An 18,608-nucleotide genomic window follows, 5' to 3' on the forward strand; every position below is an offset into this window, starting at 1 on the left:
TCCAGACAGGAGGCGGCTTGAAGCTGTCATTACCAACAAAGGCTTTTGTAAAAAATATGAAATAAATTTCAGTAGTTCAATACTTTTTCCCTGTGTCATTCCAATTTATTATACATAACTTAATTTCTGAAATTATTTGTTTTGTTTTATTTGTATGTATGGATTACTTGGGTTATTACCGACATCTGGTGAAAATTTCATGTCAACAGCACCTTTAGAAATATATTTACTGAGAAAATTGTGACGTTCAATACTTATTTTACCCGCTGTTTGTGTCTGTGTGTGTGTGTGTGTATATATATGTGTGTGTGTGTGTGTATATATATATATATATATATATATATATATACATACATATATACATATCAGTACTCTTAGTATGTCAGGCCATAATTTTCCTGTGGCTCCAAAGTTATTATTCACATTGACATTAGGTGATTGCCTTAAAAAATGTGTGCCCAGAATGGTATGCCATCTACATTTTAGGGAACCCACAACAGCCAAACAAGTGCCTTTGAGATGATTGGGAATGCTAACAGATGTTTTTTTTTTTTCAGGTAATATAAACCAACTTTTGTCTTGGGAACTCTCACAGCTCATCCATTAAGATTCAAGTGCCCCTTCTTCAACACCACACCATTAGCAGCAGCATTAATGTTACTAAAATAGCCATTATTACAATGATTTACTTTGAAACTCAAAACAATCAATGCTGTGGTTGAGAAACACTCTCCATGTCACCTCTCTCTTTAATTAGACACCATAGCTTGTTTGTCTTTCGCAGGTTTTGACAGTTCTGGGGGCAATCATGGGAACCTTTGAGATGGATTAAAAAAATACTGTTGCAAAAATCTTGCCTGTCTTCTTACGTGCAAATATATTTTACTACAAGTATCACAAGTGTCATTCAAACATATTACCATTATTACATTATTATTTTCAATGTATATTAATATTATTTATTCTCTCTCTCTTATTGTGTATGTTTTATTGTATATTGTAAACCTTTAATTAGTCATTTTTGTTTTATAGCTTTAGCAATGTAAGTCTAGTACATTTTATTTTAATTATTTTTTTATTTTATTTTATTTTTTTTAATTTTATTTTATTTTTGACAGTCAAGTGTAGACAGGGAAGTACGAGTGAGAGAGGGGAAATTAAATTAGGGCATGACCCAGGTCAGACTTGAACTTTGGTTCCCATAAGCCAGCAGCTCATTTTATGATGTTAAAGTTGCTTGCATTGCAGTTTTGACCATAATTTTCAAAAGGCAGGTGGGGTGGTGTAATGTTTGAGGCTCAGAGCTGTTAACCGAAAATTTGCTGGTTCAGTTCCATGCAAGGAGCTAACCATGAGCCGTCAGATGATTGCAGGGATTGAAAATACGCTAAAACATATTAAAACTGCTTAACGCACATAATTTATTTGCTAAATGGTGGGAAGAATTTCAAAAATCGTAATCCTCAATGCAGCTCAGCGGTGCAATGTACTCTACGGCTGGGATTCGTATGCCACTAATCTTTAAGCTGCCCTGTTTCAGTTATTAATGAGAGCTCAAACTAGCTCACAGAGCGGAGAAAGCCGAAGCAGGGATGATTGTACCTCTGTAATTTATGAACAGGAAACATTAAAGATTCATGACGGTCTTCTTTTCAGCATGTCAGCACACTCTAGCCAACAGTGTTCATCACTGGCAGAGGGAATGTGTAGCGAACGCATACAACAGACCTTGCACTCTGTTCACAGAGCGGCGCGGTGCATTTTTCTGTCCTTGAGAATGCAGCGGGGAAGAGTGGCAAAGGAGTTCATCAATAACCTCAACGCAGACCTTCGTTTTTCCAACAGAGAAGGTTCTTAAAGTTCCATCAGTCTCTCTCATTCTCTCCATCGCTCACTGCGGTGAGTCGATGAGTTGAGGGAGATGTTTCATCTTCACCGTAATACCCGTCACTCTGTCACTTATGCCCCTTATGTAGCGGATGAGAATAACATAAACTACCCTTATGATGGGAGGACATATTGGTTACTTTCTCATGGAAATGTGCTCTCAGCCAAGGTGAAGGGACTGATATGATGCTGTTCTGACATAAGTTTCAATACAACGGCTGAAGGAAACATAAACTTTAAAGCAATCTCTGAAAGGTGATTCAGGTATGATTATGAGTTTGAATCATTACACCAATGATAATGTTGCATTTCCATAGAAGTGTAGTTTTAATAAGCACCCTTTAAAAGAGACCCCAAAATGAAATCCTCATGTCATTCCAAAACTGTACGACTTAATGATCTTCTTCAGAACATATAAGATATTTTGAAGAATGGCGGGGTCCAAATCTTCTTTTTTTTTCAAAAAGAAAACCATGCAGGTTTGGGACAACATGAGAGACTTGAGAGATGGACAGATTGACAGATTTCCCATTTTTGGGTGAACTCTCGCTTTAGGACCATGACATTTTAAATATTAAAACAGAATGAATAATTTAAGTGAACGATTCAATGACTTGCTTGTTTCATTTCTGAGTGAATCAATATTTCTGAATGAATCGAGTGAAATATTTAGTGACTCACTAATATACAGTAATTTGCAGACTTTTTAATAATGCAGTAATATACTTTACAAATAGAAGGTAATTCTATTCATGCGATTATTATTTTAATTGATAAATTAACAGATGTAAACCAAAAGACAAGTTTATTTTAAAAAGTACCTCACTTGCATCGAAAACTAATAATATAAAACAAATTGCTCTGATTCTGAAATACTGAACCACCTTTAAAGGTGTGCGATATATGTGTGCATAGATTAGTTTGTACCATCTTTGAGTGCAAGTATCAAATGCAGCCAGGTTATGATGATGTCGCATTATGTGGCCATGAATGATGTCAGAGCGATTCAAACAAATGACTTTATTCCGTCCGCTCTATTCCACCTTTGTACACTCTGTCATCCTGACAGCCTTTGGGCTCCAGCAGCTCTGAATCCAGCCTCTCACATTCCCCCATCACTCCACCGCAGCTACGCCTGACCAAAGACATGCAGCAAGGACAGAACACACTGTGCTTCCAATGCAAATGGAAAGTTTGTGACCGCACCCCAACGGTTTCCTGCCCAACAAACAATGACATACGAGTAGGACACAATAAATAGCTTGTCAAGGGTATCTCTCTGACTGTGGAGTGCATGCTTAGCGGGTTGGAATTTGGAGAACAGGAGCAAAAGAGATAGTAATAGATGGAAATAGAAGCATAAAAAACGACTGGATTGACAAAAAGAGCCTTCTTAGTGGTGCTTTTCCAACCTTGACAAACTATGTAGTCACTGTAGCTGCTGTTTTCCAGTTGGTACGCGGTGACATTCTTTTTTGCCCTTCCTCTTTCTCCCTCCTTCTCCTCGTTCTGCCTTGTAATGCAGCTCAGATAGGTTCACTGTTGTAATGAGTTCAGATGCATGCTGGGATCTGTGTGGCGGCATGCTGTTGCCGTGTCCTCAGCTTCAAGTCAGCTGAAAGGCTGCTTATGTGAAGCATAAAAAAAGGTATCTAAAACCTTGCCGAACAAACAGAAATATCAGAATCTTTTTCCCCTCTGTTTACTATAAAGCATTGTAAGGCTATTAATACCGCAGTTGCTCTGATAATAAAATTCATCTCTGTGTTTGATGGCGTTCTTTTGCTCATGACAGCAGGACGGTGAAAGTAATTCCCTCAATAAAGGGAGATTTTGGAGAGAAACAGTGGTGTGTATCTGCTAATGACATCAAAACAACAGGAGCCTGTAATAATTCATTTCAAGAACAGATTTTTTGAAATATGAAATACTATTAAGACTGATCCGTGGTGATTTATGAAAATTTTTCAGTTTTGCAGGGAAATATCCTGAAAAACGTCACCCATCAATCTTGATATCAGGCTGAAAAGTACTCGAGACACTCTTCCTCACATTAATAGCTTGGGCTGTCCCCAGAGATGGTGGTGTGATGTATCCATTTCACAAATGGAATCTTCTGTCCGGGCAGATCAAGATGGGCCATTTAGGTTATAATATGATTTGCTAATGTACTTTCATTTTTCTCTGCATTTGACCATTTATATTTCACTACTGTACTACAATCAGCTCAAATTGCATTTTATATTTGAGATACCAAAACTTTGTTGAGAACAAGGTGGCCTGTAATGGTTTGGGAAAGATATCCGTTAGCATTCACATTCGTCTCAATGGCAGTTGCTTGACTAGCACACAACTTCCTGTAACTTGTTCAGCTACACTGTGAAAAAGTTAAATGTCTGAAGGTTCTTCAAATAAGATACATTTACTTAAGAAGCAGCATTGCATAAAATATTAAAACTTGTTTTCAGAAAAGGTATCTTAATACTAATATATTTTCCTCATTTGTTATAAACAAGTTAACATTTAAATTGATTGACTCAGCAGACAAAATACACAATTTAAAAGACAAAATGCACTTATATTCAAGATACAACCAATGAAAACAATTATTTTCTAGACTTATGCAGTGTTGCTTCTCAAGTACATTTATCTTGTTTTGATTTTTAGATAATTTTTCTGAAAAGCAAATAATTTCATTGTAACATCTTAAGAAGTCTCTCTCTCTCTCGAGCTGTGATGTCAAAAGTATCACAATAATACAAAGTCTTATGTTTTTTGTAATGTATAAGATGCTATACCATTCAAAAAGCTGGGCTCAGTATATATAGATTTTTTTTCTCCCCCTTAGTGTTACAAAGGTTTTCTGTTTTAAATAAATACTCTTGAACCTTCCTGAAAATCCTGAAAAAAAAATATTTATCAGAGGATTGTGAAAAATGCAGTTCCAGATGATGCCGTTTCAGGATACACCAGAAGGACCTAGCTTGAGCATGCTAATTAGCTAAGCCTTGACCTGTTGGTTTGCGGAAAGCATTTTGAGCCAGGTCATCAAAAGACATTATAGGGCCATTTACTCGTGCCACATGGCCGTCTAGGGCCAGTGGGATCTTGCACGGGTCGTTGCCACCGTGCTAATATATTCCGTTTCACCCTGCTGTCAATGCTGAGTGACAAATATAATTTGTGCTGCCATCTAATTGCCCTTAGGGGCTCTAATTGCAACAGTGTTGACAAAGAAAAGAGAATAGAACAAAATGGCGAGGAAGAAAGAACAGATCAGAGAGGGTAACATGAGAGATGCTGATTAGCTTGGTTACTGAATTGAGATGCTAATAAACTTCAGTAGTCGCATGGAAGCCTGAAACCTACAGAAAAACACATTTGCTGCATTTATACACCTTAGATGGGATGAGATCTGAGGCTCGGATTGCATGTTCTGCATTTTTATATCCATTTTATCTGGAATACTTTATTCTGATTGGTCAGTTGTGACATTCTGTGGTCAAATATTTTCCATAATGACTACTTAACTATATAATTGACCATTACCCATGGCAACTGATGTAGGAGACAGTATTAATGTCTCTGTGCTCTTTTTTTCTTTGTTTGATAAAATTATTTTAACTACAATCAATATTTCATTTCTATGTATTCACTTATTTGGTGTGTGGCAGCATAATAAGCCAGATAATGTACAGTCAGGCGGTCATTATCGCAAAATAAACCCCATCAGCATGACATAAAAGAGTGATATTTTGCAATAATGACTGGCTGACTGTACACTATCCCATATACAGTATAATGTCTCTTTTTAATGTCACTTTAAGGCTTTTTTCTCTTTAAGGCTCAGTCTCCACTCAACTCAATTTAAGAGCCGCAGAAGGAAAGCTTGCGACAATATTTGCTTAAGTTTAAGTATCTGAAATAGGACATGGCTTTAAATTAAGCTTCTATCTAAATAAGGGAAGCAATGGCAAACCACAGAACTGCTGTAATGACCACTTTTAATGACTTTGGTAAGAGCACAACGTGGCTTGTTTGTATCGATGTGCTTGCCAGAGTTTTATGTTAGCGCTATCAGGTGTCTGCATAGTTCAGTAACCCTCATGTATCTAATAGGATGTATTGTGGCTGTTTTTCTATCCATTCATATAACATTATATGGATGTGTGCGGTGTTAGAGTTGGTAGTGTCCTTCATGAAGGGATTTACATTGATTTTATGAAGTATTCATAACATTATGGGACTAATGTGGTGTATAATAGCATAGTGGTTAAAGAACTAGAATGGCAACTGAAAGGTTGTAGGTTAAAACCCTCCTAGGGGTGATTGATGATCCATCACCATTGTCCCCTCAAGCAAAACACTTAGCCCAGTGGATGTTTCTGTAATAAGTGTACTGGAAGTCCCTTTGGATAAAATGGTCAGTTAAATGTCAAATTACCTCTGAATATGTTATATTTGGTGTTAAAGTAGAGTGGCACATACCTCAACACTTGTATTTCTTACATTTGAACTATTTTCACATTTTTGTCCTGGTTTAGGAGATCCTGGGTCTATCAGACATGATGCCATACCGATCCAAAAGATCCCTGCTGGTGCCCCCCATGTTTGTCCCAGAGAACCAGAGAGCCCCCTTCCCAAGGTTAATTGGAAAGGTAAGACCTTCTATTTGTAATGCTCTTTGACATTAACTTAGTCCTACTAATGTGCATTGCCACCATGGTCTTGGTCAACCATATTTTGTGTGTGGACATAAGTGTGACAGTGCTACCTGATGGTTTAAATAAGTTAAATAAGTTATTTGGTTCCAAAAAGTCAGATGAATTAGCCGAAAAATTATGCATGGAATGACACATTTTCATAGGCCAACCCAGAAGTTAGCATCACCTTGGTCCCTCGGGAAAAAAAATCCAAAAGGATTTTTCCATTAGCTTTTGGATCATTGCAGAACATATGCTCTGTGACAAACAAAAATTTATGATTCTTATACATTTTAATCATCAAGGTAATATTCACAAATGATCATCACTTTTATGAATTAAAAAAATGAAGTAAAAAGCAAAAGTTGTCAGTGCTGATCCTTGTATCCGTGTGACATATAGCAGCATTGCGCTACAGGCGTCTCGAGTTCTAGCTCCAATTCCAGCTCGTGGACCTTTCCTGATCCCACCCCCCCTCTCTCCCACTTCTCTTCCTGTCATTAGACTATCCTATCTAAATAAAGGCTTAAATGCCAAAAATCAAGTTTTTTTTTTTTTTATAAAGTAAAGGTTCGGCTACAAATGAACTACACAAAGGTCAAATGACTTCAACTTCAGCATTAAGCTTCTGAAAAGTCTTTCTTGATTTATAATCAACAAGCTGGAAAGTTTGAGTTAGAATAGTTTGTAAGAGTGCAAGTGTAAATACAACGAGGATATAGAAGCGGACTAGTGAGTAGATGAGTTTACCTGTTCGGTGTGATGATGTTTAGTGTCCCGACAACCTCTGTAATTCCATTTAGCCATTTGCTACCAACCACTAGGGATGTAATGGTATGAACATTTCTTATCATGATTATAGTGACCAAAATTATCACGGTTATCAGTATTATCACTGTATTGTTAAAATGTGCTGGAAATGTTCAAAAAGTACTGACAAATAAATCACTTCAAGTTTTATATTTAAAATCAACAAACAACAAATAAAATGATTTTTGTTTGCGTAATCATTAAAACAATAACATTACCAATGTTTAACATAGCATGTTCAAATATCTAATGTAAATGTTCAAATAAAGCTTTTAAAAAGTTTCATAAAAAGGTCAACCTCACATTTCAGTCTTTAAATAAAGAAAAGGGTTAAGTCAAAATGATAACTGATTAATTAATGATTATATGTATTTTATCTGCTCCATAAATAATTCTAGATAACTTATCTGAATTGTTTAAATGTGAAGAATCCATTATCTTGTTTTTCATCAACTGGTCAAAATTTAGGCTACAGTAGGGCATGCAAATGCGGTCCGTTTTTTGGCCAGACAAAAACTGTATACAAGATGAATGTAAATGTAAGTCTCTGTAAATCTACTCTATGACAGCATGTGGCGCTTATGGAAACGGTGAATTAGAGCTGTTTCCCGTGAACTCCGTAGAGAAAGCAGCATTGCAATTAAGAACACTTCTTTAGGTATTACATGGAGCGAAGATGAAAACAAAATGCCATCAAATATTTTCTGAAGACAGTCAGAACCTTCAGAGATACATTCATATAATTAATTAATTTATATATTAATTTGTATAATTCCCGATTTATGTTTCTGCTGGTGGGTGCCCAACCCCCAATTGCGAAGTGAATCACACGGACTGCAAATACATTAGTTACCAAATAATACACACATTCTTTCTATGAGGGTTGCGAGGGATCGGCGCCTATGCCCTTGGCACTCTTTTAAAACCTCCCAGCTTTTCTGCTGTCTTTTCACACAAAACTAAACTACTCTGCGTGATGTGCACACATGAGACTGCTACTTAAAACTGTGCTTTATGCTACAGTATTTATTTATCATAAGTTGTTCAAATCGCGGTAATAGAATACGGTTATAATGATAATTAAAATATGAAACGGTAATACTAACCGTGGGGAATTTTATCATGTCCAAGTTAGTCCAGTGGTGTCTGGGAGGTCCACGGAGCGATGGTAGTTGGCCCCGAGCCAGAACAGCTGATTGAGGACGGCGTCCTCTAACGCTGTCACCTCCATGAGCTTGCAGAACTCCCGGGCGTACTCGTAGAAGGGGAGATCGAGGCGAGCTACGGCGGCAACGCGAGCGGCAATTTCCATCGCCGCGGGGGGGGGGAAACCAGGAAACAAAAAACGTTCAAAAACATGGAAATTAAACACGGGGAAGGGATGCCGCTTACTTTCAGTTTTGGTCCGGTATTCTGTCACGGGTGCACTGCTGAGCGGACTCCTGGAGCACACACAGGGAACACTATTTATACACACAGGAGGAGGGGATGACGAGACACACCTGGGAGCAATGAAACATCATGGGAAACACCTGGGACAAATTAAACATGGGAAAGGAAGGCACACGAGCAGCAAAACAACCACAAAACACGGAACAGAGTCTGACAGTTACATCCCTACCAACCACCTTTTTGAGACACATAAGAAGCTTAAAAAACATAATGAGTGTGGTATTACTGAAATGTTGTAGAATAAAATGTGACAATATCTTGAGCTTGTGTTAACCACAGACCTAATTTCAGGCATTTAATGAAAAAAAAAAATGATGTTGGAAGGATGGAACCAAAAGTGCAAAAACACTTGTTTCTGGGTTTTAGGACTTATTCTGGCAGGACTTTATTAGTGCAGAAATATGGCAAAATTAAAACTTTACTGCTGAGAATACAGATCCTTGCTTCCCTAGCCAGTAATTTGAAATTATTTCTTTTAAATTCTCCAGAGTAACCTTTGGTCTGATTTGCATTGAATTGCTATACCAGTTTGCACCAGTGTTGCAAGGCCGTTCCTTCATTTGTAGTTGTTGAGCAGGGTCAAGAAACTAGATGAAGATGCGTTGAAAGTAATTCTACTGAACTTGATTATTCTTCTCGAACATGTATAATATTCTATGAAAACTATTCTATTTCTAATGAAAATGCATGGAATTTGTTGAATTGTTTGTGTCATCGTTTCGGTTGAGATTCATGTATTCCACTTTCTTTGCTTGGCAGCTTTTCTTGTCTTTGTTTTATCAGGTCTCTAGTTTTTCAAAGACCTCTGAGACCAACGATGGGGCAGAAAAGAAAGCAAGTATGCAGGAAAATTGTAGGAAAAGACAACACAAACCAGGCTTTGCACATCATGCTTGATTTGCAAGCTTGAGATATGGGAGTTTTACCCTAGTTGTGCCCCTGACCATTTTTTATCACCATCCAAGCCTGTATATATGGATGTCCCAGGGGAGATACTGTAGATTTTTGCAGAATATCTCTGTTTGGGCTTTGAGGTGATGCCATCGGTTCAGCCCTGGTTTTTAATACAATAGTCGAGTGCTGTTTTACCATTCAGAGAGAAAGATAAAAGAAAATGGGAAAAAACATTTGGAGAAAAATAATTTGTTTTAGAGATGTGTGTTTGAAACTAAGAGGTGGAATCAAATGTTTTTGGTACTTCCTGTTCGCTTGCTTTCTGTGGCTGTGTCTCAGCGTGGGCTTGCTTGGCGAAATAAAAGTGCTAGATTACTGTGGCACAGTGAATAAACCACAGTTCATGCCATTTTTTGTTTTGTTTTTTCATGTTTTGTTTATTCTAGTGTTGAATGCAAGGGCTGCATTATATTGCAATTGTTCCCACCGACAGAATAACCCCTCTATACTGCACATAGATTACTATACTTCAGCAAGTGGCAGAAAACACAGCAAGGTCCATTGAGAGTCTGATGAGGCTGGCCTTCCTTCAGTCTCTTTCTATATACATCTACATACGTAGATGTAGATGTAGATGCGCCTTCTCAGTCTATAGTACCTCTTTTGCAGCATTTTCACTATGGTGAAACCACACAAGGGGAATGGCTACTGTGACCTATTCATTTGATAGCGCTGTTGTTTATTGGAAACCGGGCAAAATGGATTTTCCGCATGGATAAATCTTGTTTCCTTGTGCTGTTTACCTACCATACGGTGTACATGCATTTTGCATAGTTTCCACTGTACGGGAAGGCTGAAGAAAATTGGGAATTGCCCACTAGGATGATGGAAGCTTGAAGAGAAATAGAGGGGTTTCCCAGATGTTTTCTCTCTGGGAAAGGCGGTAAACATGTTGGGTGTCTGGGAAAGCCTTCTGTTTCTTTTTCAATTTGCATCATTCTAGTGGGGCATTGTTTATTTTTATTATTGTCATATGAAGACAAATCGTGCTGCCGCTGATTATTTGCTCGCATTTTTGGAACAGGCACTAACTGAATAAGAGACACTGTGATAGATTTGCAATCACAATCCTTCAAGGCACATTAGATTATAACATTTAGTGTACAGTCTCTTTGGTTTTATACTGACACCTACTGGTGTGGATGTATGAAAGTATAATTTTAAACATATTTCCCAAAAGTACTGTCCATGTATTTATATATAAATTGTTTGAGGAAAAATCTTCCTCTTATCTTTTTATTATATTTTATAGTGCCAGAGATACATTGATCCCTGTAAGAAAAAATTGTAATACGATTGTTTAGAGGGATTTTGAAATTAATCTTGGTGAACCACTCTGTCCAACACTGTTCTGTGTTTCCACATGCTAAATCATACAACAGGGCAAGTGGTTTTACGCCGGCCCTTTCTGTAAAGATGAGTTCTATTGGATGGTGTTGACTTAAGATCCACTCTCGGTTAAGGGGGCTTGAAGTATTGGAAAAGTAATAAAGAACAGATTTGCCCTGATTCCTGTTCTGGCTTTGACATCAGTCTTCTGTGGGATTATAGGAGATTTATTATGGTGGAGTGATCACCTGTAGCACTGCAATCTCACAAATGGGAAAAAGTCCAGAGGTTCCCTCTAGGACCTGCTAGTAATTGTCTCTGGGCCGTTTTTTTTATGGGCAGTGCTGGTGTCTCTCTGTTCTATTATGTCCAGGACAAACCCTCCCCACAGCAATTGAATTGCTCAGTTTCTGTGTATTTTTTTGGCACCGGGAGCTGAAACACTGGCCATATTTTGTTGCTTCACAGTTACACCCATTCTCACTCTCTGCACTTTTCACAAATCAGAAGGAATAATTGTGTCTCGCACTAAAGTGTTGATAGATGGCGAGGGATATGTGTCTGTTTGTCCGTGCATCATTAATACTGCTGGGTTCTGATTGTCTTTCATTTTGCTTTGACCTTGCACTAACAAACATGAGTCTCATGTAGAAAGAGAGAGAGAGAGAGTTCCAGTTAGTTAAGTGCTCTTTGTAGATATCTCTGTGCTACTTGTTTGCACTCTAGAGAGTGTGACCCCATCTATCTCTCTTACTACAGTTTCCCTCTGTATTTATTTTTTTCAGCTGCAGACATAAGAGCTGGTATTTTTATTTTGAAAGAAATTAATACTTTTATTCAGCAAGGTTTCATTAAATTGATAAAAAGTGACAGTAAAACCTAACATGTATTTCAAAGTAATGATTGCTGAAAATTTGGTTCTGCTATCACAGGAATTAATTCCACTTTAAAATGTGTTAAAACAAAAACAGTTGTTTAAATTATAAAAATATTTTAAAATATTACTGTTTTTACAGCATTATTTATCAAGTAAGTATAGTCTTGGTGAGCATAAGAGGCTTTCAAAAACATTAGAAAGTCTGACCACAAACTGTTAATTTTTGTTTTGTTTTGGACACAATATTACTGCTTTTACTCTATTCACTGTGTTTTTGACCAAATAAATGCAGTCTTGGTGAAAAAAGGGGCTTCTTTCACAAACATTAAAAAAAAATTACAGACCCTGTGTTTTTTTATTTTGTTTTGAACACAATATTACAGTTTTTTCTGCATTTTTTACCAAATTAATGCAGTGAGCATATGAGGCTTCTTTCAAAAACAATAAAAAATATTACCAATCTTAAATTTTGAATGATTTGATTTGATATTTGATTTTATTTTATTCCTGTTTTTTTATCAAATAAAAGCTGCTGTAGGTGAAAACATTAAAAAATCTTAACTTTGAACGGTAGTGTGTTTTTATTATATTTTATATTTTTGTAATAGCACACATTTTGTCAGCACGTTGCATGGTTTGCGGTATCTTTCATGTCCAAAGCGCAAAGGGGTTTGTTCAAATCCATAACCTAAAATTTTAGCAATAGTAATAGTGATGTTTTCCTTAGCAAGCAACACTTAGTTTCTGGTTTTTGGATTGTTTTCAAAGGGAAAGTTAAGTACTCTGTGTCTAATACACAGCCTCTTTGACATCAGTTTCCATTCAAAGTCAAGCATCCGTAAATCAAGGTAGATTATACACCACTGTTGTGCTCATACAGCCGAAAGCTATCACGGTAGAAAGAAAGAGTGAAAGGATATGAAAGTGAGGACATATCCTCTCCTCCCCTTCAGTGCTGTATTGTCAGAGAAGTTCGAGTCGGGTCCTTCCTTCCTGTCATATACAGGCAGTGGCAAGAAATGGCTGCTCTTTCATGTCCTCAATGCTCTTAATGAGAGCTGATAGAAATAGGTGAGCGTCTCCCCCAGGGCTGTTCGCTGACATCTAATGACTGAGAAGAAAGCCAGGGGAGGCTGTGTAGGCATGCTTGTGTTTGTGTACATGTGTTTGTTTGTACGTTCAAATAAGCCACCACCTGTGAGCTTGCCATAAACAGCGAGGCAGCGCCCGCGATTCGTTTCCATGGCCTCTATCGCTCCACCCCACCAGTAGCCTTGATCATTCGAAACTTGTCTCGTCACTTTCCGACAGTTCCTTGTGTTCCACTGAAAGTTTGACTGCTACAATCACGCCACACATTGGGTGAATTATTTTTGAAAATGAGCATGAGAATAGCCTGCTCACTTTGAAGGCCACTTGAACAAGGTTTTGATTTATTTATTTTTTGTATTATTTTTTTATATGTATAAATCTGGTAAGGGTAAGGAGTATAGGTAACAATTCTCACTATTAACTAGTTGCTTATTAGCATGCCTATTATAAACATATTGGCTATTTATTAGTGCTTATAAAGCACATATTCTGCATGACCATAGTCTACATCCCTAATCCTACCCAATACCTACACTGAAAAACTACCTTACTAACTATTAATAAGCAGCAAATTAGGAGTTTGAGGCAAAAGTTGTAGTTAATGGCTTGTTAATTGTTACGTGAGGAGAGAGCAGGCAGATGCGAGGATCTAAATGCAGGGAGTCACACTGGAAGCTAGGGAACACAAAAGACGGATGAACGCGAACATTGACTGACAAACCCACGAATGGAGCACAAGCACAATTTATACACAAGAGAACCAGCTAAACAAGATAACAAGGGGGCATGGTAAATGGGAAACACCTGGGGAACCTAATCATGGGGAACCAATACGCGAACGGACTACAAACAGATTACAAACAAGGCACAGGAAACACTTCAACGTAAAAGTCCAAACACAGCACAGAGAACATGTAACATTAATGAAGACCTTAAAATAAAGTGTGACCAAAAATCTCTTAAGTTCACTAAGACTGCATTTATCTGAACTCTTTTATTTATTTATTTATGGCCATTGCTCCTAATTGCTGATTTGCAGATTAGCTTTGCTGTCTAAATAATGTCTAATGCGTATTTAAAGTTACTTTTTAAAAATGATAATAAATGAAATCTTTAGCCAATCATAAAATGAATATCCTTTTCATGATGTACATTATGTTGTGATGCCTAAATTCCTTTTTTTTTTCTTTTTTTTTTTTTTTACACTTTTTGACATTTTTATGAAAATAATTGCCAGCTTATGGATATTAACCAGAATGTTAATGTCAGTGCATCACTATTTTCCTCTAAAAGTCCTTGAGGGCATAAGAGCAACTGAGCACTGTAAAACCTCAAGTATAATGCCAGAATTTATGGCCACTATTTTCCTGTCTTTTCCCCTGTCCAATTTCCACCTTCTTCCATCCATTTCGTCTCATGCGTCATCACTCCTCTGAAGCTATGACTCCTTTCGTTTTTGTTCCTTTATAATTCTCTCTCATGCTGAAGGAGACCATTGCACCTTTAATAAAGCACCTCTGAAGTAAAGAGAGAAAAGTTGTGTTTTATTGTCCTATTGGATCAATATCACAGCTGTGTAACATACAGCAGAACGAAAACAAGCTCCATAGCAACCACTCACAAGACATACTCAGAGCCGTTAAGGAGTTCTTCACAAGGCCGAAAGCGGTGTGGGAGGAAAACAGACACGACATGAGAAGGATGAACTGAGCTTGATGGTCTCTTGTGTTGTGGAACTCCTGTAAACAGGTGACACTGCAGTTTGTTCGGGTGTCTTTAGGCTCTCTTGCGATGAGCAGAAGAGTTAATTTCCAGATGACCTGCGGTGGGATTCAATCATGATTGTGTCACATGTGTACCTGCTCTATAGGAAAGTACTTTTCTGGGCTTCCTGCCTTGGTTTTTTTGGAAGAAACTGCAACCCTGCTGAAAGGAAAATGGCTTAAGCCAGCTGTTTTTGCGACTTTAACCTAGCCTAGCTGGTCTCTAAGTCTGACAAATGCCCAAAAGCCTGTAAGACTAATGGTGTGTGCACACCAAAAGCAAAAAGAATATTCACATCGCATAATCACACTAGATTACTAGCGGGATGTTTTTCGTGTCACTTACATGAACAAAATCATCTCATAATGCTCTCCTCCATTTTCTGATACAACCCGACGTGTCAAGCTGGATGTGTCAATAAGCTCTTTGCTGATTGGCTTGCGCGACAACGCGTCATGTGAATTTTCCACTCGACTCGCCGCGGAATATGCAATTGAGGCGAATATAGTGTGTTCCAACGCGAATTTGTGTCTATGTGAGACTTTGCATTGACTTTGTGTGTAATCTGCTTGCGTGAATAAGTAAATTCACTTTTGCTGTGCACACACCATAATGGTGTACACACCAAAGCGAAGCAAATATTTGCATCACGGTACTCGCGGGGTGTTTTTTGCATCTTTTGCGCAAATAAAAACAATAAAAAACATTTTCTTATACAACCAGGCATGTCAAACTGGATGAATCAATAGATTCTTCACTGATTGGCTTGCGCGACAATTCATCATGTGAATTTTCGGCTTGACTTCCGCGAAAAACGCGATTGAGGTGAATATTGCATGTTCGCTGCAAACGCATCGCCCATTTCACATCATTCATATCGCCCGGCACAAATTTGAGTCTCTTCGCGCTTTTGCATTGACTTTGTATGTAATCTACTTACGCTGATAATTAATTTCACTTTTGGTGTGCATATACAACTTTTTTTTTTGTCAGCTCTCTTTCTGACTTTTCTGTAAACAAATATAAATAAGACAAATCGCTTACATTACATCATTTATATGCAATTACACATGCTAATTTGTTCGATAATGGAAGCCTGTAAAGAGCTGTACAGGTGCTGTTTACGTACGTGTTTAGCCTGTGTGTGCCAGATAATATAGGTTAGCTAATACAGGTTTGTAACCAATCTGTTAAAAAATGAGAAATATGAGAGCATTGTTTTGGGAATATTTTCTATTCTATTTTTATTGGAAATTCTGTTACTTCTTTTTTATAATAAAATGCAAAATGTGTTGTGTTATCTTGAAGAATTATACTAAGGCTAAGTAGTGCTATGCTATGTTAGCTGCAAGCACCTTAGCTTGGCATATTTCAGAAAGGCAAGTGTTTGTCTTTATCTATAAAAAAGTAGCAAATGGAAAGCCAAAAGTTTGTTTTTAACAATAGATACTATCTAGCTTTATTTGAAACAATAGAGACAGTGTGTGTATATACAGTACTGTATGTGTGCTTGTGTTTCTGTCAGCGTGACTTCTTGATTTGTTGTTTTCATGATCCGTTTTAGTCCACGTTACAGTCACTTACATTAGCAACCCGTCCACTAAACAAGACAGCTCTCATTGTGCAATAAAATTCTGCAATTTCACAGCTGTTTGCCGGCCACAGTAAACCAAGATTTGAAGACCTCCTCTGGTGAATCCTGCATTTGTGTTCGCCAGAGTCTTTGCGAAACCTTATGCACTAGGTGCATTTCTCAGAATAATAATGTTCCCTGGGTTAGGAGAGCCTGTAATTATAAAGGAGAAAAACAGTATTAGTGCATGATCTGGCAGAAAGAATCTGTGTGGGGAAGATAAATAAAGCTAACGGGGGCCTTTCATGTGGACAATTACTTTGCTTGGATTCATTTTCTAAATGGGATATTTCATCTTAAGCTTAATTACAAGATATGGGGGAGGGTTCAAGGTGGGCAGCCTCTGTGATTCGATACATGTACTGGGGTTTATTACTCTTGATGAAAACAACTTTTATAAAGGGTCTTTTATACAAAAGGGGTTCATAAAAGAGGCTATTGTTCATTTGTATTTAAAGTCATTAGTTAATAACTGAGCTTTCATTAGCGAGGGAAGTTGCGGCAATCTAATTTGCACAAAAATACGCTTTACACAAAAGCCAAATGAACTGCAGGTGGTAGCACTGGTCACACTAGCCAATAAAAGATGTTGTAATATACAAATGGATCTCATTTGCAAACTTCAGTATATTAAAACACTGAGTTAACATAATCATCTGTAGAGTGCTGTTATATCATGTTTTAAGACTTCTCACTGTGTGTTCATCATTGCCATCGAGAATCATTTGGTAAATAATTCTGAATTTAGATTTAAAATGAGATCAAGCAAATGAGTGTATATTTAGCATGCATACATGCTATTCCACACATAACTGTGTTTGCCTGTGAGTGTGTGCGATTAACTTTTCTTGTTTTCTTTGCTTTTAACTTGCAACACTCTGGACTTTGCTGCATTTATCCAGTCGCATGTGAGTACTGCTGACACACTTGAAAGAATGAAAAATGTACACACCAGCTGACTGTATACTGCTTGATTGGTCAATATAGATTGACAAATATTGATTATTTTAATGTTTAGGTATCCAATATCACCTATGTACAATGGCATATGTAACCCTGGACCACAAAACTAGTCATAAGTGTAATTTTTTTGAAATTGAGATTTATACATCATCTGAAAGCTGAATAAATAAGCTTTCCATTGATGTATGGAGGATATATTTGTTAGGATAAACAATATTTGGCTGAGATAAATCTATTTGAAAATCTGGAATCTAAGGGTGCAAAAAAATCTAAATATTGAGAAAAACGCCTTTAAAGTTGTCCAAATGAAGTTCTTAGCAAAGCACATTACTAATCAAAAAGTTTTGATATATTTACAGTAGGAAATTTACAAAATATCTTCATGGAACATGATCTTTACTTAATATCCTAATGATTTTTGGCATAAAAGAAAAATCGATAATTTTGACCCATACAATGTATTTTTTGCTATTGCTACAAATATACCCGTGCTACTTATGACTGGTTTTGTGGTCCAGGGTCACATATTGATTTTCATTATTGTTTTCTTCAGTTTTGGAACAGTAATAACTAAATAATCAAAATGGACTATTAATAATAATAGTAAAAATAATAATAAACAATATAAAAAAATATTATTAATAACAATGTTGTGTTGTTGTTGGTATTATTTATTTTATTATTTATATGCTACTGTAATATTTATTATATTTTTAATTAGATTTCGTTTTTACATTTTAATTTTGTTTTCATTTTTTTATTGTAATACATGTTTAGCTTATAATTTATTTCAGTTTTAGTAATGTTAGTACTTATTTTACTATAGTTGCCAAAGCAGCATTTCGAAGCTTTTATAGTTTTATGTAACATTTTATTTCAGATTTATTAATAAAAATATTTTTTGAATATTTTTATTTTTAGTTACAGTAACAACACTGAAGTTTAGAGCAATTATTTGAGGATTTATTGGTTGATGCAATCTTAAAGGGGTCATATGATGTTGTTATTTGGTGTATTTGGTGTAATGAAATGTGTTTATGCGGTTTAAAGTTCAAAAAACACATTATTTTCCACATACTGTACATTATTGTTTCTCCTCTATGCCCCGCCTTTCTGAAACGCGTCGATTTTTACAAAGCTCATC

The 18,608-nt window shown here is 36.8% G+C and overlaps 1 protein-coding gene across 2 annotated transcripts in view; it reads left to right on the forward strand.

Annotated features, from left to right (window-relative positions):
- The window catches only part of cdh13 (cadherin 13, H-cadherin (heart)), a 319,293-nt gene that overhangs the window by 124,831 nt on the left and 175,854 nt on the right, over positions 1-18,608 (forward strand). Inside the window, exons 4-5 of one of the 2 annotated variants that reach the window (XM_016480972.1) lie at positions 6,432-6,545; positions 17,404-17,409. In XM_016480972.1, the coding sequence (XP_016336458.1) occupies positions 6,432-6,545; positions 17,404-17,409 (120 nt within the window). The remainder of the gene's footprint in view (positions 1-6,431; positions 6,546-17,403; positions 17,410-18,608) is intronic. The other variant, XM_016480973.1, reaches the window with a different exon arrangement.

Source organism: Sinocyclocheilus anshuiensis, unplaced genomic scaffold (assembly GCF_001515605.1).
Source record: "Sinocyclocheilus anshuiensis isolate Anshui unplaced genomic scaffold, SAMN03320099.WGS_v1.1 scaffold93, whole genome shotgun sequence".
Lineage (NCBI taxonomy): Eukaryota > Metazoa > Chordata > Actinopteri > Cypriniformes > Cyprinidae > Sinocyclocheilus > Sinocyclocheilus anshuiensis.